This window comes from Pteropus vampyrus, unplaced genomic scaffold, assembly GCF_000151845.1.
Source record: "Pteropus vampyrus isolate Shadow unplaced genomic scaffold, Pvam_2.0 Scaffold47, whole genome shotgun sequence".
Classification (NCBI taxonomy): domain Eukaryota; kingdom Metazoa; phylum Chordata; class Mammalia; order Chiroptera; family Pteropodidae; genus Pteropus; species Pteropus vampyrus.
This window is the reverse complement of record NW_011888828.1, coordinates 6,180,854-6,207,284: the sequence shown is the minus strand read 5'-3', so window position 1 is coordinate 6,207,284 and position 26,431 is coordinate 6,180,854. Positions and strand designations below refer to the sequence as shown.

The window sequence follows — 26,431 nt, the reverse complement described above, 5'->3', positions numbered from 1 at the left end:
GTATTCAGTTATATCATTTTTAATTGAAACTAAGATTATTATATGTATTAATGGTGTTAACCAGAGTTCCGATTTTAAATTAACATTTTATAACACTTTAAATGGCTACCTATGCTGTATTTTTCCCTATGTTTATTGTTTACTGTGTGCAAAACAGCACACACTTTGGAATATTGGATTCTTAATTATAGAATTTGCTAATTTTATGCCTTAAAACTATGTAACTTTTACTCAGCATATAATGCCTTTTCTCTTTCATTAATAAATGAAATTTTATATCTCAACTCTTGAAGATTTTTGTAAGTCAGATTCTTATCAGCCTAGATGTAGTAAAGAGAAAAAAAAAAGGAACTTTTTATGTACTTCTTGAAAGAAAACTGACATATCCTCATCCATATTATAATCTAGACATAAATATAACTGTGGATACAGATGAGAGAGAGAGGCAGAGAGAGATATACAGAGAAAGAGACAAGGATAGAGATAAGTTGCCCTAATAGAGCTTTGGTCTTTTCTGGTTTTGTTCTTCCATGGGGTAAGCTGACATAGATATATCTTATCTCATTACCAAATATATCCTGCTTTTTAATTGAAGAAATAAATAATTATTGACTACAATACTACTGGCAACTAGATTTTATAACCAGAATTATTTTTTCTCTTTTCTTTTTCCAGGTGAAAAAAAAAGTGAGGGTACAAAAGCAACACAAAAAGAGACATTTCCTCAAGTTTGCATCAAGATGGAAACCTTTTGCTTTAGTGTGTCTTTTTGGGTGGCACTGGTTGGATGTGTAATCAGTGATAATCCTGAGAGCTACAGCACAAATCTAAGCACTCATGTGGAAGATTTCACCACTTTTCGTGGGACAGAGCTCAGCTTCTTGGTTACCACTCATCGACCCACTAATTTGGCCTTACCCAGCAATGGCTCAATGCACAACTATTGCCCACAGCAGACTAAGATTACTTCAGCTTTCAAATACATTAACACTGTGATATCTTGTACTATTTTCATCGTGGGAATGGTGGGGAATGCAACTCTGCTCAGGATCATTTACCAGAACAAGTGTATGAGGAATGGCCCCAACGCGCTGATAGCCAGCCTTGCCCTTGGAGACCTTATCTATGTGGTCATTGATCTTCCTATCAATGTATTTAAGGTAGGAAGTACCCACAAATATATCTGCAGGTTTGAACATGTGTTCTGATTCCACAGTAAGAGAGTTACTGCAGACTTTTCTGACTTTCTGAATTTTAGTCTGTTTTTACTGAGAGCAGTTTCTGCTATCTTACAATTCAGTGACATTTTAAAATTTTATTATTTGTTAAATGTTACACTTCTTTTCTAACTTAACTGTTAACCAAATAGTATTTCAAGGATGACTCTTCAAAGTCGTAGTGTTTTATAAATCAATTCTCATGCCAGCCCTGCGCTTGCTGAGTAAATAGGCAATCTTGGGGAGATACTTGATTTTGAATAGAGTACTTAAATATATGTTCAATTTCAGTTACCTTCTTAATGCAGTGTTGTTCAGAGGCCAGATACCCACAGTATGGCTTGAAATGAAAAGCACCTATTTTATTTTGATTGTCTGGACTGATGATTGGAGCCAAAGGGCATGTTGGCTTTCCTCGCTTATCTGGGAGACTTAGAGGTAATGTGGTCCAGGTGGTAGGAGGCCAGTGTTGACCTCATTGAGCAGTATTACCAAAACCATTTAAATTAGGGATCAGTTTACTGCTGCCTCCCTCATGTCTTCAGTGTACATTTAAGAGTACTCACTGTGCACCCGCCTCAGAGCTGGGCAATAAGATCCAAAGACAAATTAGACAAAATCAGTGCTTGAATGGAAGAGGCAGATAACTAACCCACCACTACTGTGGTCACCTTGTTTTCAGGACTATTTAGTACCAAAACACACTAAAGCCAAAAGGAAGTAGATATTCCATATTTGGTCTGATAGTTGTGAGAGGAAAATGGCTGTAAGACTTCAAATGAACTAAAATTCAAATGAAATTACATGATCTATGGCAGATATTATGGAATGTCTTTATTTTAAGCCTAGGAAAAGCACTTTCCTCCACACTTATTTTTTTCTTCTATGTATTATCCATGGAAATGAAGCTATTCTGAGCAACAATATTTTGAAATATGACTTTAAATGGCAAGTTTGTCGATTGAAGAAATGCTAAATTTTAAGTAGAACAGTAGTCTTCCAGTCCCCAATATATAAACTTAAAGTGAGGCAAAATTATACTAGCATACCAGAAAAATCAGTGGTCTAACAATAATGGTGAAAACAATGATTATAGTTGTGAACAGTACAAATAAAAAACATTTCAAAATTACTCCAATACACTGTTTGCCAAATTGGAGGAACTTGACAACAAATAATAATTTTAAAAAATCATATATCATCTCTTTCCACAGAACAGCAGAAATACATGTGTTTTCTATTTGAACTTAAAATGGGATTTTAGAACTGAACAATGATGCAAGATTGAACATGTGTAAATAACTTAAAAGGTTTAGAATATGCTACAGAACTTTAATTTTTTTCTTTAAAGGGTTACTTATCTCCTCTTTATGAAATATGTGTATTTAACACCTGGCTTTCTCATAACATATTTCTTTAATAATAGATTTGACAATGTTCATATGTTCGAAATTTGACTCTTCAGCAGTCATGGTGTGGAGTATTAAACACTGATTATTCTTATACACCATTTACCAACCCAGTAGGGCTCAGGAGAACAATTAACCATCTCTGAATTAATACCTCCCATTTCACCATGTGCAAAGCAGCTTCTTAGCAAATCAATATCTGCAGCTGTTGAGAAGACTTGCTTATTGCTTTGAGTTGCAACCTGCCAATCAACAGACTAAAAACTTCATTCCTATTCCATAGCAATATTTTAAGTCAGATAATCTGGAATGTCTCCAAATTAGTTGAAAAAAATTTTTAAACATTTGTTTTACATTCATATAGTAATGGATAAAAATTAACACATTTTTATTTGACTATATGGTTCTTACCTCTTGGAAATCCAATAGAATTGTCCCTCCATATCCATGGGTTCCATGTTAGCAGATTCAACCAACTGCAGATTGAAAATAATCAGGAAAAAAAATTAGTCATGTTGTTGCTGATGTGACTATGTAGTTAAACCTATGATGGCTGTGTCTGTACTGAAAATCTACAAACTTTTTCTTCTTATAATTTTCCTAAACAATACACTATAACAACTATTTACATAGCATTTACATTGTACTAGGCATTATAAGTGACTTAGATATGATTCAAAATATGCAGGAGGATATGCATAGGTTATATGCATATACTATGCTATTTTATATAAAAGACTGAGCATCTAAGGATTTTGGTATTGGCGGGCATCCTAGAACCAATCCCCCACAGATACTGAGGGATGATTGCACTTTATATACCTATTGTAGTTCTAAGTAATGTAGACAGCTTGGCTATGGTGTTTTTACATCACAGGAGAAGATTTATGTAATTCCTATTTTTCTAAAACCCGTGTAATGAGTCATTTAACCAATATTACAGAAAGGAAACCTTTTGGGTTAAATGAAAATATTCTTTAGTCATTTCAATCTTTTTCCAGAGAAAAAGAGAAAAGCATTGGAATGAGCTAAAAAGCCTCATAATATTTGGGAGTTATTTCTACTTCTTTCTCTTAGTCCTCTTCTCTAGGTTAGGAGACCATAAGACGTTGCTGCTTCTCTGACTTCTGCCCAGGATAGTCAAGAGATAGCCTTCCAAGCAAGTGAGCTCTAGGCCCCCCTGCCATTTCTCCACAGCTGCCTCCTGCTGTAACATTCTAATGCTTTGGAGTCTCACATGTCAGACCTGTGATTCCTTTAACCATGTCAATCTACTCTGTATTTCAGGGCAAAGTAGCAGCTGTCTATCTCACTTCGCCATTATGTTTAGGTACCTATGTAATGAAAATAATGCATAGACTTGGAGAACAGTCTATTAAACGGACCCATGGAGCTTCTTTATCTCCCCCATTATTAGAAGAATTAGGTTGAAAGAACAACCATGGAAAGTATCTCCTGTGCTCTTCAAAGAAAGATGAATTTTCAAATCACACAGGTCACTATGTCTGACAATTCTATCAGTTGCTATTATACTCAGTTCTTGGGTATCTCTGGGCAGAGCACATTGCATTGAGTCATATCGGAGTCAGCATAAATGGAAGTAAACAGTGTGAAGATTGTGTCTTTGGGTGAGGCAGACTTGCTGATTACCCTGCAGTACTGTTACTAGTGATAAAGTGTTCTTTCTATTCACATTTTATCCCCTTTCTCTCACTTTGGAAGAGATTGTACTGAAAGTGTTTCATATATGAATGTGATGTAAAATATAACTGAAAAGCAATGCAGCAAAAGTATCAGGCAGGTGGGCTCTTTCTAATTCGTCATTTTCCCGTTTGGCTAGTACTGGGTGGCTCTGGATGTTCTCTGTGCATGGAAGAGGTGGTCGCTCTACACAATTTCCAAAATTTTCCAAAAAAATCTCCATATCTTCAAGGTTTCTTCCCTCCAGCCGACATTGGATCTTGCTTCTACTGTCACTGCTCAGAAACACCCAGGAGCTCTCATGTTTAGTAGTCAAGGCCCTCTCCATTCTTACCATACTTTACAAGCCCTACTACCTACCTACTTCCCAAAATGTATGCTCAGCTCTTGTCAGAATGTCATCACTACCCCTAAGTAACTTTCCGTGCCCTAAATCAGCAGTCCCCAACCTTTTCGGCACCAGGGACCAGTGCTCCCATGAAAATCTAATGTCTGATGATCTGAGGTGGAGCTGAGGCGGTGATGCTAGTGCTGGGGAGCTGCTGCAAATATAGATAATACTTCACCTGCTCTCGCCCACTGCTCACCTCCTGCTGTGTGGCCCGGTTCCTAACAGGCCACGGGCCTGTACCAGTCCAGGCCCAGGGGTTGGGGACCCTTGTCCTAAATAACTTTCTTAGAGAGGCTGATATAGTCACCAAATTGCTGCTTCTGAGACATTACAAATCCTAAATTGAAAAATGAGTTAGGTATGGAATTACATGTGTTGCATTAATAAAAAAATAAACCAAAAAGTAGAAAGAAATTTCTCTGACCTTTGCTTACACTTACATATACATAGACACTTTATATTACCTAGTGATAAAATCAGACATTCTGAGACAATAAAATATAAAGCAGAAGGAAGCTAAGGAAGCAAATAAATGCCAGTTATCTTCTTGTTTTTCAATCATAAAAGTCTTGAAAATGGCAATGTTGAAAAGCTGTTAACTAAGTTTGTCAAAGGATTACTCTAAACTGTAATTGTTAAAAAAAAAATCACTCATTTCAAAATAAGACTGAAAAGAACAGGAGGGATAAAAGGAAAGGAGTTAGTGGACCCTTTCAAATATCCTCATTTATAACTTAAACTGATGATGGATTCAGTTTATCAGGACATTACTTTATCTGATATCCTGATTATTCAAGAAATGCAAAAACTTAGCCATGTAAATTTATATATAAAATATTTGCATTCATTACAAGGATATCTGTGTTTAGGGACCAAAAATAACCCCCAATTACTAAATGGCAATACTGATTAGAATACACAGTGATTTGTGAAATATTGTTTATGCCATGAAGTGTTGTCTATAGGAAGATGGGTTATAATTTTGAGTAGAGTAGAAACCCTAAAGCAGGACTGGCACCGTACTCTTTTAGGATGATAACAGCTCATTCATATGTGCACACAGAGATGGCCATAAACCACTGTACTGCAGCCTATTAAGTAGAAACAGAATTGTGAGGAAACACATGTAAGAGACGAGTAGAGAAGATTAGAATGGTGGCCACAGGAAGAGGGGAGGAGTTGAGTCCGACGACTTGAACTAGAAATCTCTGAAATGCACGGCAGGAGTTGGAACCAGTGAGGTCACAGACAATTCTGTAGGTGAATAATGTCCCCATTTAGCATGTGGAGTAAAGCAGATCCAGAAGAACAAGCTAAATAGCCAGTGACAGCTTCCAGTAACTGATTGTTGATTACTAATTGAGTTCACTCTAAGCAACCACCACTTGGGATCAACAGTGAAAAATAAACAAATACAATTTCTGTATGAAATGATCAGGAATGTTTTGCAATGGAAAGTCAAGGCTCCCAATATGGTGTTCTGGCAGAGGATCTGAGAAATGTGGAAACCAGAGATGTTCACAGAGAGCCAGTTATCTTCATATTCACAAAGCCTTTGACATCTTGTGCAACTGGGATCCATCCTGTCGGAGCTGTCATACAAAAGTTGTTTCTCAACACATCAAATCATCAAGGAGATTTTTGTCTCAAAAACAAATTGCCACAGTTTATAGACTGTATGCCTCAAACATAGTAGTTGTTCAATAAATGCTTATTAATCTGATTTGTTTTGATTAGGGTCTTTACTGTTAAAATTAATTTCTAATCAGAGTTCTTTGAGACCTTCAAATTAAAATAATGGTAGTGATGATGATGATAATTTGTCAGGGAGATTCTTCATTAATGGACAAGGCACAGGGTATTTTCGGTGGTCTGCACATGCTATTCCTCAAAGCTGATCAAATTACCCACCAAATTGCATGCATGATAAGGGTATTTTTTTCTTTTTTAATCATCATTAAGTAAATAAAAAAAGACCTTTCTCATGCACTGCAGTAACAGTGCTATAATCATAACATGAGGTACAGAAACTGTATTGCCTGAATTTTAAGAGAGAAATTTTGTCCTTTGACCAAGATCTCTGTCCCTTGTTGGTGCAATGCCTCCCAGCTAGTTGTCCTCATAGATGGCTCTGACCCTGCCTCTTCTCCAGGCACCTCTTCACATTTTTCCTCTGCCTCCATCTACTCCAGCTAACCTGGCCCATTTGAGAACCCCAAGATGATTCTTCTACCTGGAATATTTCTACCTTGTGCCTCTTCTGGCTTATGCCACCTATCCTACAGATCTTAGCTTAAACATCTCTTTGTCTGGCAAGTATCCATGACCCAGATTGGGTTAATGCCTTTCTCCTGTGTTCCCATGACACCCTCTATTAACCCTGTAATAGCTTTTAACACACACTCTATTGTATTTGCCAATTCACTTGCCTGTCTGTCCCACTAGACAGCAAGTTCCTTGAGGCAAGCTGCCATCATTCTCATTTATCATCATATCTCTTGCACCCAGCACTGTGCCCAGCTTAAAAATTCTTGATGAATGAGTAAAATAAGAAAATGTACTACAGTTGCCTCTATAAGAATGTTCTCCCATGTAGTTCTAGATCTAAAGGCAGACTTGCTTTTTGAATTAATTGGACTTCTATTTTTTTCCTGCAAACCAGGAATGTCTTGGGGACCGTCAATCTGCATGCAAAGCAGAGTAGCATGTAACAACAGGATCATTTTCTCCCTTTCCCTTTGTCTTTAGAGGTCAAGAGTTCTTTTACTATGGGTCAGGCATTGTGTTGTTTAACTTCCTCTCTCTCTAGTACATATAACCAAGTGAAGGGTTCTTTTCAAGGTTTCTGTACAATATGCATTCTTTGAGCATAGTTGTAATTGTGGTTATGACTGAAATATTAAACCTCTAAGTGATCTGGAATATCAAAAGGAACATTTTTATCACAAAGATTGTATTTGTTCTTTAGAAAATAATAGATTGATTTTCTGACATAGTTAAGGCATGTTCATTGCAAAAGTTCATTATGCTAAACTAACTAGGTGATTTAAGAATATATTATATATAAAATGACAGAGTGATAAATTTATTACCCAATTTGCTGTTATAAGGAAGTTGCTGTCTGGAAAGTCTTCAGAACCCTCTCCAACTCTATCTCCCCTTCTGACTTTTCGTTTCCTGTGTCTGGGAACCTCATTGCTTTCTCTCATGGGCATGTAAAGTAATTATTCTCGTGTGAGGTTATTCTGCTAAACCTCAGCATTTGGCTTACAGCACAGTTATCCCCATTTCTGATGGGGGATGGAAACCTTCCATAACTGCAAGATTATTCCCATGGCTGAGAAGGAGAAATGGTTTCATTAGGAAGGTGCTGAGGTGTAAAAAGCATAATTCCTGATGATGACCCTTCATCAAACAGACAGCTCATAAGATCTCGCTATATTCTAAATTTAACATAAAGTAGTAATACATAAAAGTTTTTACTCAAGAAAGGAATTTTCACACGGTACACAGTACATGTGCGAATGTTATACTGATTTCAGCATTCTGATCAATAAAACCAGATGTTCTGGCTATTTTATGCTGAAATATTTCTATAGTGTCTTCATCTTATGAGTTGCCAGGATGTGCATGTTATTTCTTTATTAGCATATCATAGAGTTAGTATGAAGAATGTAAAACTAAAATGAAAGAGGATGGAGAATCAAGTTTACTATCTCTGAAGCTGATTCTAAGACTAGAGAGGTTAAGTAAGGAATGTTTTAAGAAATTCTGTCAAAATAAATTTGGTAAACTGCCAGAAACTCTACAGTTGCTTTCTGGATCTACCATATTCTCCTGGGAATTAGAGTAACTGCTTTCTGTAGCTAAAATTTTATTTTTAACTAGGACTAGTTTTTCTTGGAAGAACTTTCCTATATTATAAAGTTGATAGTTGATATCAGTCAATAATAGAATTGAATGTAAGCATCATTCGGTCTTAATTTTTGGTAGCCTTATTTTTAAACTTGACATCAAAAATTTTACAAAACCACATACCTTAAAATGTTTATTTAAATTTGAAAGCTTTGAAGTCCCCAGTGTTCCTGGACTCAGGAAGCAAAAATCAAGTGTGCCCTCAGAAAGGTTTAATATTATTTTCAGATGTGCAGAGTTAGAGGTCACTTTTTAGAATTTAAACATCTGTAAGGGTTTTTTTTTTTTTTTTACATTTTTTTTTGCCATCGCAACTTTTAAAACAACTTAATTCAAGACTAGAATCAATTATAGAAACTGGTCAAATCATGCTTCTCATAACACTTATACTAAACATGGGAGTCTTATTATTTCAGAACAAATTTACTAGAAGGTAATGGTGATGCCAACCGAATTACATCAGGTATTTCTTGTCCAAATGTTCTTCATTTATTCATTCAATAAATATTTATTGAGCATCTACTATATACCACTCTTTGAGGGAAAATAGCAGTGAACAAAACCAGACAAACATCCTTGCCCTGTGGAGTTTACATTTAATAGAATAACGAGACAATAAGCAAGCTAAATAAGTAAATAGATAGTATGTGAGATAAGTGCTAAGGAGAAAAGTAAAATTGGGAAGGAGAAAAGTAAAATTGGGAAGGAGAATAGAAAGAAAGGGAAGAGGATGTTAACTTTAGAGTGGGTGGAAAATACAAGATGACAGTTGTGTAAAAACTTAGACGAAGGAGCAAACCGTGCCACTATCTAAGTAAGAGTACTCCAGCCACGATGGAAACTGGAAGTACAAAGATTCTGAGGCAGTGAGCCCGAAGGCTTAAAGAACAGCAAGGAGGCCATGGCAGTTGGATGGAGGGGAGAGATTAGTACCAGATGAGGTTACAGGGAGTAGAGCAGAATATGGGGGAGGAAGGTAACATACGACCTAATAATAGGGCGACCATATAATTTGTCATTCAAACCAGGGTACTTTTGAGAGTGAAAGGAGACACTATCAGTAATTATATCTGGACAGTAAGCACAAATGAAGACTGTCCTGGATAAACCAGGAAACATGGTCTCCCTACCTATACACTGTTATAAAGTCTTGAGTTTTTCTTTGAGTGAGATAGGAAACTTTTAGAAGGTTATAAGCAGATGAATGAAATGATCTGGTTTAAATTTTAACAAGAACATTCTGGCTACTATGTGGAAAACCATTTCCTAAATTAATGAAGAAAAAGTATACAATCTTAAAATGTTATTTACACCAATATATAACATAAGAATAATATTACCTAAAGCTTAATTAGTGGTTAGTCTGTGTCAAGCTCTTTTGAGCCCTACAAAAAAACCTATAATTCACTACTAGATTGCCTGACTCCAAAAGTAAAGAAACTGAGGCCCAGTGTTTAAGAAGTTTCCTCAAAGTTACACAGCTAACAAGTGGCAGAGCTAGGATTTGGATCCAGTCTTATGTCAAAGGCCATGCTGCTAGCTAAGCTAGCTTCTCTCCCATATACCTCATAAGTCAAATTTCATAGTTATCGAAATGGCATCCCTAGAACAGATATATATTTTCAAAAACTATGTTCAAAGATAAAAGTCATCCCCTTTTCTCTTCATGAAATCCAACACCTTCTTTTAGTTCTTTATTTAAAACAGAAGTAACATATTAAAAGGAAAATGTGTATGATACAGAGATTGCTCTCCAGAATAGCATTTATGTTATAAGTCTTGCAGATTGCATTTGGACATTGGTAAACGGATTTCTGTATTCTATACTCATTGTCATATTGGTGAGGTCAACAGACAGAAGGGAGCCAGTGAATAAAAAATAAACAGAAAAGAAGGGTTAAGTTCTTTGATGAACAAATTGCCTAGACGCATATATCTATCTGCTCAGAAGAATATTTTTTACCAGACGGTGTCCCCACTTATCACTGAAAACACTAGGCATTCGTCTGTGGACAGGATGTAGAGAATGAGTATACGTGGCTAGCTCATAGTTTCAGTTGGGGTGGAAGCAACAGATTTTATTGATAAAACTAAAAGTTACATTTCTAGACCTTCCTTCCTAGATGTTTACCAGATACACAGGAATGTGAAAGCATAAAAGATGACATTTAGAAATATGGACATTCTCACATGCATGATTTTGTGTGCAAATACATGCTGAAAAAATATATACACATATATAAGACCTACATATGTATAGTATATGAAGTATATATGGAGTATATATATTATGTATCACTATATATATGCTATATAAAATTTTAATATAAACCTTGATCATAATCCTTTTATATGTAATCAATAATTTTGGAGAACTATATCAGGGCATGGTACAGTATTAGGAACTAGGCATAATTTTCTAGACAGAATTCATTTCTAATTTTAAAAGCTGTAAAGACCTGTGTGGACTGTGGATGAACTTTACTCATTATAGTTCTTTTTTGCCTTTTAGGCAAATTCATTATATGCCTCATATAATGGATAATCCCCAAACCAATTCACACATTTACTAAGTTTCTAAGGAAAACAAAGACATCTCAGATAACCATGACTTTAAGTTGCTCACATTCTATCTGAGAATATAAGCATATATTCAATCAAATTAGCCTAAATGCCAACGAAATTTTATAGTCAGTGTTTTTCTGAAGTTTTTGAAACCACTGAACACACACACACACACACATAACATTTCGAATATGAAACATCTATTAACATTCTTTAAAAACAGAAAAACTGTCATCTCTCCTTCTCCTAAAGTTATACAGCTAAAACAAAATTAATCAAATTAATCTCAAGAAATACAGAAATAACATTAGGTTTCAGCATTTTCCCATTACTGTTATAATAAATGGTTATTTTTTTAAAACTTTAAAACACACCATGAAACAGCTTAAGCAGCACTGATTACAGAGAGTTAAAGTTAGATTGATGAAATTTTCCAGACAATCTCTCTGAGGTTACTTTTCTTAAGTGCCATATATTGGGGCATGCCAGTTGCTATGTAAAACTTCCAGATTTAGTTGTAATTTGGTTACATTATACCAAGACGAGATCGTTAAGAGAGGTTTGTTATAGAAATTTACTAAATTGTTTGCATATGAAGACAGATCTAAAAGAAAATCCTTCTTGATATCATCAACAAAATTTTGCACTGTAGCATCCCTAAGAAGAAATTTTATTTATCAAAACCACTGAGTAGGTTTGAAATGGAAGTATCTTCCAATGAAAATAATACTAAACATTCCCAAGAAGGTATTCAAAGTTGCGTAAAATGTGTGAACACTGGATTTTGAATCTCGTAAATATGGGTTTAAACTTAGATTTGTTAAAACTTTTCCTACTTTTGTTTTGGGGAAGTAGTTTCGCAGTAATATTTTCATTGGTTTTATGGAGTGACCTCAAAAATGCCTCGAGCTACGCAGCCTCCATAAAGGAGGGGAGATAAATCCAGTAGTGTCCACTAAGGTGATATCCCAGGGCCTAATATGCAAGCACCACATACTCACCTTTCTTCTGGCTGAGTCTCTGACCCAGGGTTGGGCAAACTACAGCCAGTGAGCCAAATATGGCCCAATATCTATTTTTGTAAATAAACTCTTATTGGAACACAGCCATGCCCACTGCTTATGTTAGTTTCAGTAGACAACATATGTTCCACAAAGCCTGAAATATTTACTATCTGGCCATTGACCAAAAAAGTCAATCCCTCTGGCATCTCACCAGCTGCCCTGCCCCTGCCTTTCATCCCTGCTTCTGATTCTCCTCTGTTTTTTCCCATAGCATGGTCAAAACTCAAGATCTGAACTTCAAAAAAATATAAATAAGGCTTCATTACCTTATTATTATTTTTTTGCTTCAACAGCAATAATCATCATCATCATCATCATCATCATCCAAATAGAAAATGTGTAAAAGACATAAACAAAAATTTTATTGAAGAGGATATACGGATGACCCATAGGACATGAAAAGATGTTCAACATCATTAGCCATTTGGGAAATGCAAATTGAAACCACAATGAGATATCGCTACACATCTATCAGAATGGCTAAAATTTAATAATAATAATAATAATGACAACACCTAATGCTGGCAAGGATATGGAGAAACTGAATTACTCATACATTGCTGGTGAGAATGGTAAATTGTGGAACCATTCTTGAAAAGAGTTTGGCAGTTAATTGTAAAACTAAACATACAATTACCATAAGACCTAGCAATTGCACTCTTGGGCATTTATCCCCCCAAAATTAAAATAATGTTCATGTAAAAATCTCTTCATGAATATTCATAATAGCTTTATATTTAATAGCTACAATTTAGAAACAACCCAGATGTTCTTCGATCGGTGAATGGTTAAACAAACTATGGTACATCAATTCCATGGACTACTACTCAGCAATAAAAAGAAACAAGCTATTGATACACTCAATAGCTTGGATGAATCTCAAGAGAATCATGCTGAGTGAAAAAAGCTAATCTGAAAAGATTACATACTATGTGATTCCATTTATATAACATTCTTGAAATGACAGTGTTATGTAGATGGAGAACAGATTAATGGTTGCCAGGGGTCAGGGATGGCAAGGGGGAGGAGAGGGGAGTGTGATTATAAGAAGACATCATAAGAGATCCTTGTGATGGACTTGTTCCATACCTTGACTAATGGCAGATACACAAAGCTACACATGTGACAAACTACAGAACTAAACATGCACAAATGAGTATATGTAACACTGAATAGAAATAATATTGGTGAATCATATCAGTGTCAAAAAAAATGGTTGTACCATTCCACATTCCCATCAACATTATATAAGGGTTTCAATTTCTCCATATCCTCACCACTTATGTCAGTCATTTTCATCATAGCCATTCTAATGACATAGAGATATCTCATTGTGGTTTTAATTTGCATTTCTCTAATGATGTTAAATGTTTTTAATTTTCATGTTCTTGGCTATTTGTGTATCTATTTTGGTGAAATGTCTATTTAAATCTTTTAGTATTTATATTTTTTAATTGTAGGAGTTCTTTATGTATTATGGACAGAAGTCCTTCATCAGATATATACTTTGCAAATATATTCCCCACTCTATGGCTTTTCATTTTCTTAGTGGTGTGTCTTTTGAAGAGCAAAAAAATTTAATTTTGATTAAATCCAATTTATCAAATTTTTCTTTTATGAATGTTTCTGGTATCATACCTTGAAATCTTGCTGTATCAAGATCACAAAAAAATTCTGTTTTCTTCTAACACTTTTATAGCTTTAGCTTTTATATTTAGATACATGATCAGTCTGAATTGTTTTATGTAGGATGTGAGGCAAGCATCTAAGTTCACTTTTTTTGCATAGGCATATCCAATTGTTCCAACACCATTTGCTTAAAAAACTATTCTTTTCACATTGAATTGCCTTGGCAACCTTGTCAAAACTCAGTTGACATTAATGTTTAAGGGTTTATTTCTGAACTTTCTTTTCTGTTTCACTGGTCTGTCTGTCTACTGTTATCCTTTCTTGAATACTATAGTATTGGAGGAGATTATAAACTGATACTGTTAAGTCCTAATTTGCTCTTCCCTTCCCAAATTACTTTGGCTATTCTAGGTCCTCTACATTTCTATATAAATTTTAATATCAACTTGTTAATTTCCTTGAATTTAGATAGGGATTGTACTGACTCTTTAGATGAATGTGGAGAAAATTTCCATCTTAATATTGATTCTTCAAATTCATTAACATTTGTTCAGGTCTTGATTTCTTCAGTATTTTGTAGCTTTCAGTGAATGTCTTACACTTCTTTTGTTAAACTTATTCCTAAGTATTTTATTCTTTTTTTATGCTATTTTGAATAGAATTGTCTACCAATTTCATTTTTGCATTTTTCATTGCTCGTATATAGAAATGCGATTGATGTTTATACATTGCTTTTCTATCCTGTGACTTTGCTGAACTTCTGACCATTACCCTTAATCCCTCAATTTTTTCACTGTGAGTGTGTGATGGTGAAGAATATGGTGACTATTAGTACAGTTTGTTACCACTGTCTTGATTCATGCTAAGGAACCTGTGGTTTTACCCATCATTGCTTTTACACCAACAGTATACATTTTAACCAGTGAAAAAGGTAATAATCTTAGTGATATCTTGATCTTGCAGACCCCATAAAAGGTTCTCAGGAATCCCCAGGGGTCGGCAGACATTTGATGATTGTGAAAACATAAGACATTTATTTACACTGAGAGAACCACTGATCTAAATAATACCTAAGCACTTGCCCAAGTCTGAAATGCTATAATTTTTAAAATCTAAGATAAATGTTATTTACCAGACTCTTGTTAATAACATTTGTTTAAATGGCTGGTTTTCATGGCAGTCTATATTCCTTAGGCAGTTGCTGCTTGTGGAACAATGTACCAGGTCCTTTGAGAAAGACTGAAAAGAAAATAAAACATTGGCCTTAATCTCAAGGTTATGGTACAAGTCTCTCTGAGTATTCAGGTGTCAAGAAAGGAATCCTGGTGTCACTGTAGGCTGATGACATTAGACTCTAAATTTGTATGTTTTTTTTTTCTACTAGCAGTAAAAATAAGCAGAATTCTTACAGTGGAGATGCAGCATGTATCAAATATCAAAGCTCAAAGTAAAACTAGGTTAAAAATATTGTTCTTGACTAGTACAAGTTAATGGTAATTCATTTCTAAATTACCATTAATATGACATAAAGAAATATCAAACTAATTTTCAAAAACTCTTTTAAAAGTCTTAATTTTACATTATTTATAACAGTCCCTTGACTCGAAGCTTAAAATAGCCTACTATTTTTTCCTTCATTTTATATAGTTAGGATTATATCTACAATATGATGTTTGTAGCTCACTGGTAAACTTACTATGTATTTTAGCTTTTTCCCTGCAGAGTAATAAAATACTATTCATACATTCAAAGTAAATACAGAGTCTCAAGGTTTCAGTCTGTGGGACTCCACAGGTTCTGACATCCTTAATCCGTTGAGGCAGAAGAAAAGAGGCAAAGGGGACAGAAATACTTGGTAATAAGAAGAATAAAAGAGAAATAGAAAAAATGAACTTATATAAAACGAAGGGAAAGATCGAGGTTAGGTTAAGGATAAATGCAGTTAAAAATAGTTTCAGAGAAACCAGTTACACACTAGAACTCTAATGTGAAAAAAAATCATACAATTTAAGAGCTGGCAGAGAATTTAAAGATAATCTAGTTTCGTTACACTTATTTGGCGGAGGAGGGAACCAAGATCCAAACAATTTCAGCAGGGTTAGAGCTGGAAGCCAGAATTCCTAACTTCTCCTTCACTATGTCCCACAATTCCTATTAACAATAAGTATAACTTTTGTAGTTTTAATATTCTCTAGACCGTACATCGCATTTCTCTAGAAATGCCAGGCTTCTAAAATTTAAAGAGGAATTGTTAAACTGCACCTCATTCTTTTGTGATGCACCATAACATGACTGGTAACTTTTGAAATATGTCTTCTATTTTGCTTTATGCCTTAGCTATTGAAATCATGAAGTTTTATTTTCTAATGAATTTGTTATTAAAAATTCAAAATCACCTCAACCGTATTTACTATAACATGACAGCTTCAGCATCAATTATATTCTTTTTTCCCCTCAAAAAGACACATATGGTATCATTTTCTTCATGCTGTATACCATATCTTTGTTGGGTCATTGTTTCCATCTACACACAGTATAATAATTGTGACCACATGACATACTTTACAATGGAGAATTAACTCCAGTCCTTAAGATATTTTTACATTAAATTAGTAAATAAGCTGTATGCTTTCAAATATGCCATTGTTTTTCCTTTTTTCCTACTGATCACCATCTTCCTGGTAAGTTTTTTGGGGCTACTACCTAAATCTCTAAGTGGCAATGTCTGCAAGCTAGTTGTGTTTTGTTCTCCTTTGGTTTTGTCTGCATGTTTCTTTCAAATAAGAAATAGCATATACTACTGCAGAGACCACTGATTAAAATAAACAATAAAACTTTTTCATTAGATTTTGGGCATTAATGTGTATCTAGGTTAGAGCACTTATTTTCCATAATTAACTATGCTTGCATTTTGTTTCGAGAAAATGTAAGGCCCCACTCACGACGTATGTGTGAAATCTTTTCTCCATTCAGGAAAAGCCAGGGTTCATGCAACATAAACCTTCTTTCATTATAAATTAAATCTTAGAGTATTGTCACATATATCTGGCACTAACCTGTGTAGTTTTGAGTACTTTGAATTTTCCTGCTTTAGCGAAGTTTAATTCTTCTCTATCTAACGATCCTTTGGTTTTATGCATGGAAATAAGTAGAAGTCTCAAGTCCCTACTAGACTTTACAGCAGACAAAGTTATTAAAAAGAGACATCCTTACAGCAGACAAAGTTATTAAAAAGAGACAGTTCTTTTCATTCCCAGCCTTCAGGTGACTGAGTCTATTAGGGATAATAAGCCCTTATCTTGGGTGAATCATCTTTCTTCTAAGGAAAAAAAGTTTATGGCTTTGGTACTCTGGCTTTAAAAAGTTTTTTTTTTTTTTCTCCTCTTCTTTTCCTCTCCCCCACCTGGTTGTTATTAACATCAATGTACTTCGAATTCAAAAAAGTAAAGACCTCAGCAAAAACTGGAACACTGGATATTCAATAATGAAAAATATGGGCAGCAAGTAGCAATGGTTCTATGTTTTCCGAAGTAAGTGCAGAGTAATAGGAGCAATTCCTCAGGAAACATCTCTTAGGAGATGTTAGAAGCCACAGGTTTCTAACGCTTATGGTCGTGACGGGCCAGGCCGTGTTCTCAGTGTTTTGCATGAATTAGCTCATTTCATACTCACCTCACCCATATGGCCCAGGTTCTCTTTTAATCCCTCGTGTTCACAGTTAACTGGTGGAAGTCACGCCAGGGCACAGAGCAGCGGGTCCCAGAGCCCGTCGTCTCTGCCATTGTGCCACACCTTCTCCTTGTGTTGCACTCCTACAGATGCTGGTTACGGCTTCTTTAGGAACCATTATTTATGTTCATCTTATGGGTAGTAATTTCTTCAAGAATGGGGTTTTTAATGCTTTTGTGGTCTGCCACCACCCTGTACCTGGGTGACCTGCATGATCCTCCTTCGCAACGTCATTGGAAAATAGGACAAAAAGTAGAGACTGACGCAAATAGCTCACATTTCCTGACACTTGCTTCTCTTAAGACCTTTCTGTGGACTGTCTCTTCTGTTGCCCACAGTAATCCTCCAAGGTAGCTACCATTTTCTAAAGGAAGAAGCTGAGAAGCAGCAAGGCTGACCAACATGCCAAGGTCACTGGGTCAGGAACATGGCAGCGCCTTCGGTCTGACTCAGGGAGTCGAGTTTCAGGGCCCAGACTTAACCACGACACCAGGGCACTTGCTTTCATTACAGAGGAGTGCTTGCCCCTCATCTCCCCAGTCCCCGCTCTGCTCTGCATTTGACATACTCCAAATGCTTGGGCTGGTCAGGAGGCAAGAGGAGCCTATTGAAAGAAAAAGTGTGTGGACAGGGTGGAAGCCACAGGTTGTATTTTATTTCTGTGAAAGCTGTGCCTCAATCTGGAAGCAATTAAAGCATAAGGGAAGAGCAAAATCTATTCTCAGTCACGCAAAGCGATTTATTTACTTCATTGTATTTGAATTGAGATTTGCCACAGCCCGAGAGCATGTTCTCATTACAAAGGCCTGTCCTGGGTATTGCAGGCTTTACAATGATCTCGGTCTGTGCTGTTGGAAGATGTTTTTGTTTACTCCTGATTCAATGATGTACCAACTTCTACATCCCAACCCCTCCCCCAACAAGAAACCCTCAGAACCCCACTTTTTGAAGATTGGTACTTGGTCTGTCACACCCAATTCCAAGTGACTCTACAATAATTTATGTTGAGGGGAAGAGAACATTTTATTTACTTTGAGGTTTTCAGCTATTATGGACTGTATTCACAAATTCCTCATTCCTGTCTACAATGAATGGAGTGAGATGAAGGGGAGGAGGAAACTCCCTCAGCCTCACCAGATGGGCTGGAGGGAAAACTGGCACAAAGAAAAATGTGCCACTGGTTTTATTTATCCTATTGTTAAGATGCTATGATGATAACAAAAATAATGTCCAAGTAGTAACATTAAACTGCAGGAGATATTTACATCTGGAATGGATAAAGAGGGGTAAATTCATTTATATTATCCTTTTTTTTTTTCAGAGTCATGCATAAATGGTACATTTCAGTTTATAATTATGAATCGTAACAGTTCAAAATAACTAACATTTGTGTGGTGTACATTCAATTTACAGAATTCTTTCATAAGCATTGTCCTATTTGAGCCTCCCAAATGGTCATCGACAATTGTAGCAGTATGAGAACCACCCCATTTAACAAATACAGGAATGAGACTTACAGTGGGGAAGTGGCTTACCCAAGGTCACACAGTAGTAACAGGAAAATCTTGTTACTTAAACCTAAGTCTTGTGATTTCACAACCTAAGTTGAGTTTAGGGAAAGAACAACTTTATTTTGTAGTGCCACACTGGTGAGTCCTGGGACATTAGACTGCAACATTAAGTTATCCATACCAGTGAGGTTCTGTTATTGAGCTGTACCTTTACATACTGATGCCTTTAGGGACTAGTGGGGTGAGAGGGTAATGGTGCTGGCTACATGGCCCCAAACCACTGTGATTTTTTTTTTTTAATTTTTTATGTCTGTGTATCAGACTCTTCTCTGCACCTCCTGCACTATCTGGCTGTCAGTTATCATTTTTTCTCAATCATGGTGCCTCTAGAGCAGTGGTTCTCAAAGTGTAGGTGGTAGACCGGCAGCCTCAGCATCACTTGGGGAACTCATTAGAAATGTAGGTTCTCAGGTTCCATCTAAAACCTACCGAGCCAGAAACTCTGGGGATAGGGCCCAGCAATCCGGTTTAAGGAGCCCTCAAATCATCCTGCTGTTGCTAAAGCTTGAGAACCTCTGTGCTAAAGCAATGAATGATTCTCAGCCTTAGCTGTACATTAGAATCACCTGGGAGCTTTAAAAACTACTGAGGCTTGTGCCCCAACCACAAAGATTCTGATTTGGTGTATGACATGGTTTTCAACCTCAGCACTATTGACATTTTGGGCTGGATAATTATTTGTTGGGGGACCTGTCCTGTGTATTGAAAGATGTTTAGCAGCATCCCTGGCCTTTATTCAATAGATGTTAGTAGCTGCACCCATCCCTCAGTTGCAATAACCGAAAATGTCTCCATACACTGCCAAATGTCCCCTGAAAGGCAACGATAAGAAGCACTAGTCTTGGGGCATGACCCAGGCACTGGGATTTTTAAAAGCTCCCTAAATCATTGTAATGTACAGCCAAGACAGAACTATCACTTTGGAGGGTTCCCATTAATGAGTAGCTGTGGATGTGCAATAGACTAAAGAACAATGAAAACTAAACTTTATAGCATTGGCTGTAAAGTAAAAATAAATCCACCTCAGTGAAGACTCAGGCAGTTTGCTCATGAGTAAAGAACATGAGCTTTAGGGTATAAATTTCACATCAACCATTTGGCTCCTTACATTTTTGCTTACTTTTTGGTTGTTGGGTGTGTTCCAGAAACTGAGATAAACAGGTACACTGCACATATCTAAAAGGTCCCAACCAAGTGGATATTGCTTTGTACTAAATATAATAGTGGACAGACATCCTGCTTTTGGATCTAGTCATTCTAAAAACAGAGTGCTTATCAGTGTATCATGTGGTACAAGTCCTTTGGTAAATCTATTTTGATAGGTTAAAAAATGTAACCTGTCAATTTTATGATGTTGATTTTGACACAATCCAAATCAGCCATACAAATACAGGATTTCTATAGTAATTTGTGCCATTTAGTAGTATTTTAATTTTCAGATGAAGATCAGGGACTTGACTTATATTTCAACTGTAGAAAAATCTCCTAGGCAAGAACCCAGGCAAGTGTCCCTCAGTGATGCCCGTGCTTGGCAGGCTGCCCTCTGCTGCCTCAGTGGTTGCTCTGGGCTGCTCCTTTGCAATCCCCTTGAGAGGGTGACAGCACAGTGTGCACCTGACTATAAGATGTGCATCATCTCCAGGTGCCTGCTCTGCAGCTCTTCCCAGGAGAGCCATCCCATCCAAGCCCAAAAGCTTGTGACAGCCCTTCTTCAACCTGGATCTTAAACATAACAGTATTCTCCCACTTCTTGAAACAACTAGTTGGTAGGTGCATTTTTTCTTTCCACATTAAGAGTGGAAGTTGGTAGGTGCATTTTTCTTTCCACATTAAGAGTGGAAGCACTTTGACATATTGAGAAATAACTTTTAAAAAGAAAGTAAATTACAAGATGAATGTTTTCAGGGCAAAATTGGTACTATCTAATCTCAAATATGAAAATGTCCAAAATTAATGAGTTGAAATTATTAATTCATTCAACACCTATTAATGGCTACATACTGTGTAATGTGCTTAGAAATTATAAATATGAGGGTTAAATAATAGCACGGACCCTTTTATGGCAAAAATAAGCTATGACTTCTCCAAGGTGCCAGATTAACCCTGTGAACCAATCCAACTTGTCAATTTGTCAGACTAGGTTTTTTTTTTATTGAATTCTTAGTAGATTATTAAAATAAACTAGTTCTTTTGCCATTGTCCAGCTTCGTCCTAAGCAGTTATCTTTTTCTATCCTAGACTAAATTGTTTCATCAATGTGCTTTTAAAAATCAAAACCTTTTAAGTAGGTAATAAAACTGCTTCCCAGAAAAGTATTCTAGGAAAAAAAGATCATAAAAGACTGTTAATAGCTATTATTTCCATATGATTCTATTTGTTTTTTTAAAAGGCGCATGCTTTTATGTACATAGGAAGTTTTCTGGAAGAAAACACAATTAACAATTAACAGTGGTCGCCTCTGGGCAGGAAGTTTAGGAGACGTCATTGGAAGGGAGACTTTTCATTATGTTTTTATATACAGCTTATTTTTACTATTTTAAATTGTATTTTCAGTTTTAATTGCTAATATATAAAAGAAAGGATGGGTTCCCAGTAGTCTTTCAGAAATTCCAAAATGACTCTTCTAATAAGAGAAAAATGGGTGAGCAACACTATGTACCTCTTTGATGACCCCTTCCTTTTGTATATGTTTTATTGCTAAAACTGAGTAAGATGAAAGGAGACTTTAAATGTAAGATTGAAAGCAATCCTACAATTGGTTCCAAGAAACAGATTGAGTAATTAATGAAGGCTTCTTTGATGAAGCCATCTTTAACTAGAAAGGAAGAAGCTGCCCCCAGCAGAGATCTAATATCCCCTGGCTGCTCTGGACTGTTCACTATCCATACAGGTTTCAGAATAAGCAGATATAGGTTAGAGAAGTCCACATTGTGGCTGTACCTAAAAATTTCATCTAATGATCTCTTTCATTCCTCTTTGTCTATAATTTCCCAAAAAGAATCAATGCTCATTCTTGAAGAAAAGAAAAATAACAATAACAAAGATAACAAAATATATATTTTTATCAAAGAAAGACAGTTCTATGATCGTTTTGATGCTCACCAATACCATGATATCCTTCCTTTCAGTCTTTCCTTTACACCTAACCCTAGTGAAAAGTTTAAGCAGGCATGAGAAAGGAAAAAAATCAATCAAGATTGGAAGGGACTGAAACAATAAATACTCAGTTGTGGATTTTTCTGGATCATTTCTCTTAGCACTTGTCACTTAGTTCTTCAGAGGATTTCATAGTCTCCCTTGTTGAGCAAGAAATATCCTTTTCTTTTTTCTCATTGTTGGATGTGTGAATTATGAAATCAATCCACATGGATTTTAGGATCTTCCATCTCTGGGAATGAACCAACTTTAACAGCTCAATTATTTAAAAGCATATCTATAACAACTCTTACACATTTTAATTACATCTCTGTTGTCTTTTGTGAAGAATTAGAATTCTGGGACGAAATACTAAATTCTCATTCTATAAAATATAGTTTTCGGGTTTTCTTTTCTTTATAGGGGATTCATCCCAGAAATCATGTTTTATGTCTCCACTTGCATCAAGCATTAATAACCAGCAATCATCAATGGTATAAATTGTTAGCTTCATGAAAACTGTCAGAGTTGATGGCAGTATTTCTATGAAAAGCACACCAGTTGTCCTTGGACAAATGTTTACATGGAAATTCTGAGGAGACACCAACCAAGACTGGTTAGAGTAAGAAGAAGAAGAGACCAGAGGCAAGATTGGATTGAAGTAAAAGATCCTTTCAGAAAACTATTCAGAAGAAGGGAAATATGTTTGAAATCTAAAGAGAATTTCTGTAATTAAGTCATATGGGGTCTTAGCCATAAAAATAGAACATCGGAGAGCCCTGTGATACTAAATTCTCCAAACACCTAGGTTCTGACTTTGTATCTATGGGGTACTAGTCTCCATCCTCTTTCAATGGACTCATATTAATGAACACATTGACCATGAAATTAAACCTCACATAATCTGTTAGAGAAGGTAGAACAGAAATTTAAAGCTCCCCTTATAATTACTATAGCAATAGGTACTTTGCAAGAAAAGAAAAAAAGACAAGTTTATCTAGTTAGTAGGATAATGTTTCCTATTAAGTGGAGTAAATTTAAATTCTGACTCACTAAGTAAAAATTAGAAAGGAAATCAATACCATTTTTACTCTTGAAAAGACCTATATTCAGCAGGAACCCCTTTTAGGTAGCTGAACTATCTGCTCCTAGTACAATACCTAATTAGATAAGTATCAGCAACCCATGGGGGACTTTTGTTCTTGCTTTGTACCACAGCCACTAGAGGGTGTCCATTCTTCCCTACAAACATAGATTAGTTAGTTAGTTATTATTAGTTTCAAGTATACAGTACATTGGTTAGACATTAATATAGTTTATGAAACGATTCCCCCAATTACAATTACTCTATCACCCATTTGGCTCTACACACAGCCATTGCAATACTACTGACTGCATTCCCTGTGCTGTGCTCTCCATTCCTATGACCATCTTTCAACTACAAATTTGTTCCTCTTTAACCCTTCACCCATTTCTCCCAGCCCCCCAACCTTCCTCCCCTCTGGCAGTTACCAGAATGTCTTCTGTATTTGTGAGTCTGTTTTCATTTAGTCTGTTCTTTTTGTTCCTTAGATTTAGAGGTTATTATACTGAGCGAAATAAGTCAGACAAAGATAAATGCCACATGATTTCACAAAGATTTTAAATTGTCAACATGGAAGAATAGATTTTCTGCAAATTATACAAAGAGATCACCATAATCACGTTTTTCTGTATTAATGAAAGTGTGAGCCTAAGTAAAGGTCAGTTCTGACACACTTACTGAAGCAAAGTCAGCCCCTTAAGCACAGAGAAAAGTATAAGTTCGAAATGGCTTTAGGAGTTAACCAGCTGACAGTCAGTACATCCTAAACCACTTCATTTTCCCTGTATTAACTATAACCTCACATTTAAATCTTTGGCTCTTGCCAGGAGATAATATAATCTTCTAATGCCACTAGTTGAAAATGACTTGCTTTATTTACGGTATAGCAAAAATTGATAAGACATGATTGCTTGTTTCTATGTTAAGCTGTCACCCCAACCCCATACTTTTGCTACTCTTTGAAAAGTAGGCAGTCTGACTACTTCATATAAGAATATATATGATATCATTCTCCAGATCCTTCCAGATTGCTGAGGCTTTAAAATACAAAAATAATATTAAGAAGTATACTCTATTACTACCATGCTAACTGGAAAGCATAAGGAATAATAAAAACTTAGAAGTTTGGAAGATAATTAGAAATATGTGTCTATGTATTCCATGCCAGCTCTGCCATTTCTTACTACAGTGTTTCCTTTTTTTTCAGCTGTTGGCTGGGCGCTGGCCTTTTGATCATAATGACTTTGGCGTATTTCTTTGCAAGCTATTCCCCTTTTTGCAGAAGTCCTCAGTGGGGATCACCGTCCTCAATCTCTGTGCTCTCAGCGTTGACAGGTAATGTGGTTCTTTCCCTTTACTCTTTTGTTGGACTTAGAAAAGCGTTTTTGTCATAAAAAAAGGGAAGTCAAAAAGCCTTGAGAGTTAGTGCCCAAGACAGTTGTTAGTTACAAATGAATTAAAATATTAACAATCTTGCTCTACTGTTGATAATTGCTTTACACATTTGCTAATTATTAGCCATCTTCGGCTCAGGTAATTTGTACCTAGAGCATTTTGCCAATTATATTCATTGGACACCTTTATGACAATAAAGAAATTATATTTAAAAAGCATGTTTCTCTATATCTGGTGGGAGTAGAGATACGAACAGTCCTTCTGGAAAGGAAAATCCTATAAATGCTTTTGCTTCTGACCCAGTAATTACAATTTTTAGGATCAATTATAAGGAAACAATCCAAGATTTGAACAGAGAATTCATTCGCAAGGATGTTCTTTACAAGATTATTTACAACAACAACAACAACAACAACAACAAACAGACAAGAACAGCATATGACACCAAGAATGAAAAATAGGAGAATAAAGATGAGGAAGATACCTGGCTACTATAAATAACAGAATTTTTTAGAGCAGCTAGGTATGATCCTCTGAGAAGAAAAACACTGATGACAAGAAAACCCAAAGGGGAGGGGGAAAACTTGCTTGGTTTTGTAAGAAATATAGGCAACTTTTCATTCCTATAATATGTTTTGTTAAAATTTTAGAGTACATTTTATAGTGTTATGTGGCATGGTATAATGGTCCCTTATATATTTCATATAAATCTATTTAATATATTTTTCCTTAATAAAAATATTTTAAGGTACTTATTCCTCAGTGATATGGTATATAATAAATTATCCACAGATTGAGAAATATAATTCATAATTTAGTCCAACAGAGACTTGGGCAGGAAAGGGATGGTAGACAGACATAAAGGGTAAGGCCTGGCTGCTGTCCCTAGGAGTTTTCATGGTTTGGAAACAAGGGAGAAGGAAATACATGATGGAAGTATTCAGATAATGGGATTCCTAAATCATCAAAACTCTCCATTTCTTCTCTAGCTCACATTGTTCTGCCCATCTTTCTTCCTTAGAGGAATTTCAGAGGACCATCTTGCTGAGCTTAATCTCCCCAGTAGAAACTCTACCTGTGGGGAGTAGATAAACTGGGGCAGATGATAAGGGAAGAATGGAGGGATTTAAGTCATAGACCCCTATTTCTGATACAGGTCCACCTCACCCACACAATCACCAGGCATGGAGAAAAATGAACTGAATGATACATCACAAATTATTAATCCTGTATCAAATGAAACATTCTTTAAAAAAAAAAAGAAAGAAAGAAAGAAAATAGTTCATGCGTCTATTTTATTAAGACTTGGTCTCAGTTTTAAATCAAGGAGATAAACCCTTTTAAAATTCCACTCCCACAGAAATCTGCCTTAATCCAAGAGGTTTTTCCTTGGTAATAAACTCATCGTTCTTTGTTCCCTGGTCCTTTATTATTTTTACATTTCATTTGGTATTGACTCTAAGCTTTGGGACCTGTATGTAGGGAATCTATTTTGACATTTCTATTTTTAAAGCTTTCACACTAGAGAATGAATCATCCACACTTAATTCCTGAAGATAAGATACCATTTGCTTTGAGTCTTGATTTGGTTGCATTGTATTCTACTAAAAATAAAAATTTAAAAAA

The 26,431-nt window shown here is 35.8% G+C and overlaps 1 protein-coding gene across 1 annotated transcript in view; it reads left to right on the top strand.

Moving 5' to 3' along the window:
• Window positions 1–26,431, top strand: part of EDNRA (endothelin receptor type A) — a 46,044-nt gene that overhangs the window by 3,813 nt on the left and 15,800 nt on the right. Inside the window, exons 2-3 of the mRNA XM_023530221.1 lie at window positions 676–1,160; window positions 24,618–24,745. Of these exons, the coding sequence (XP_023385989.1) occupies window positions 741–1,160; window positions 24,618–24,745 (548 nt within the window). The 5' untranslated portion in view covers window positions 676–740. The remainder of the gene's footprint in view (window positions 1–675; window positions 1,161–24,617; window positions 24,746–26,431) is intronic.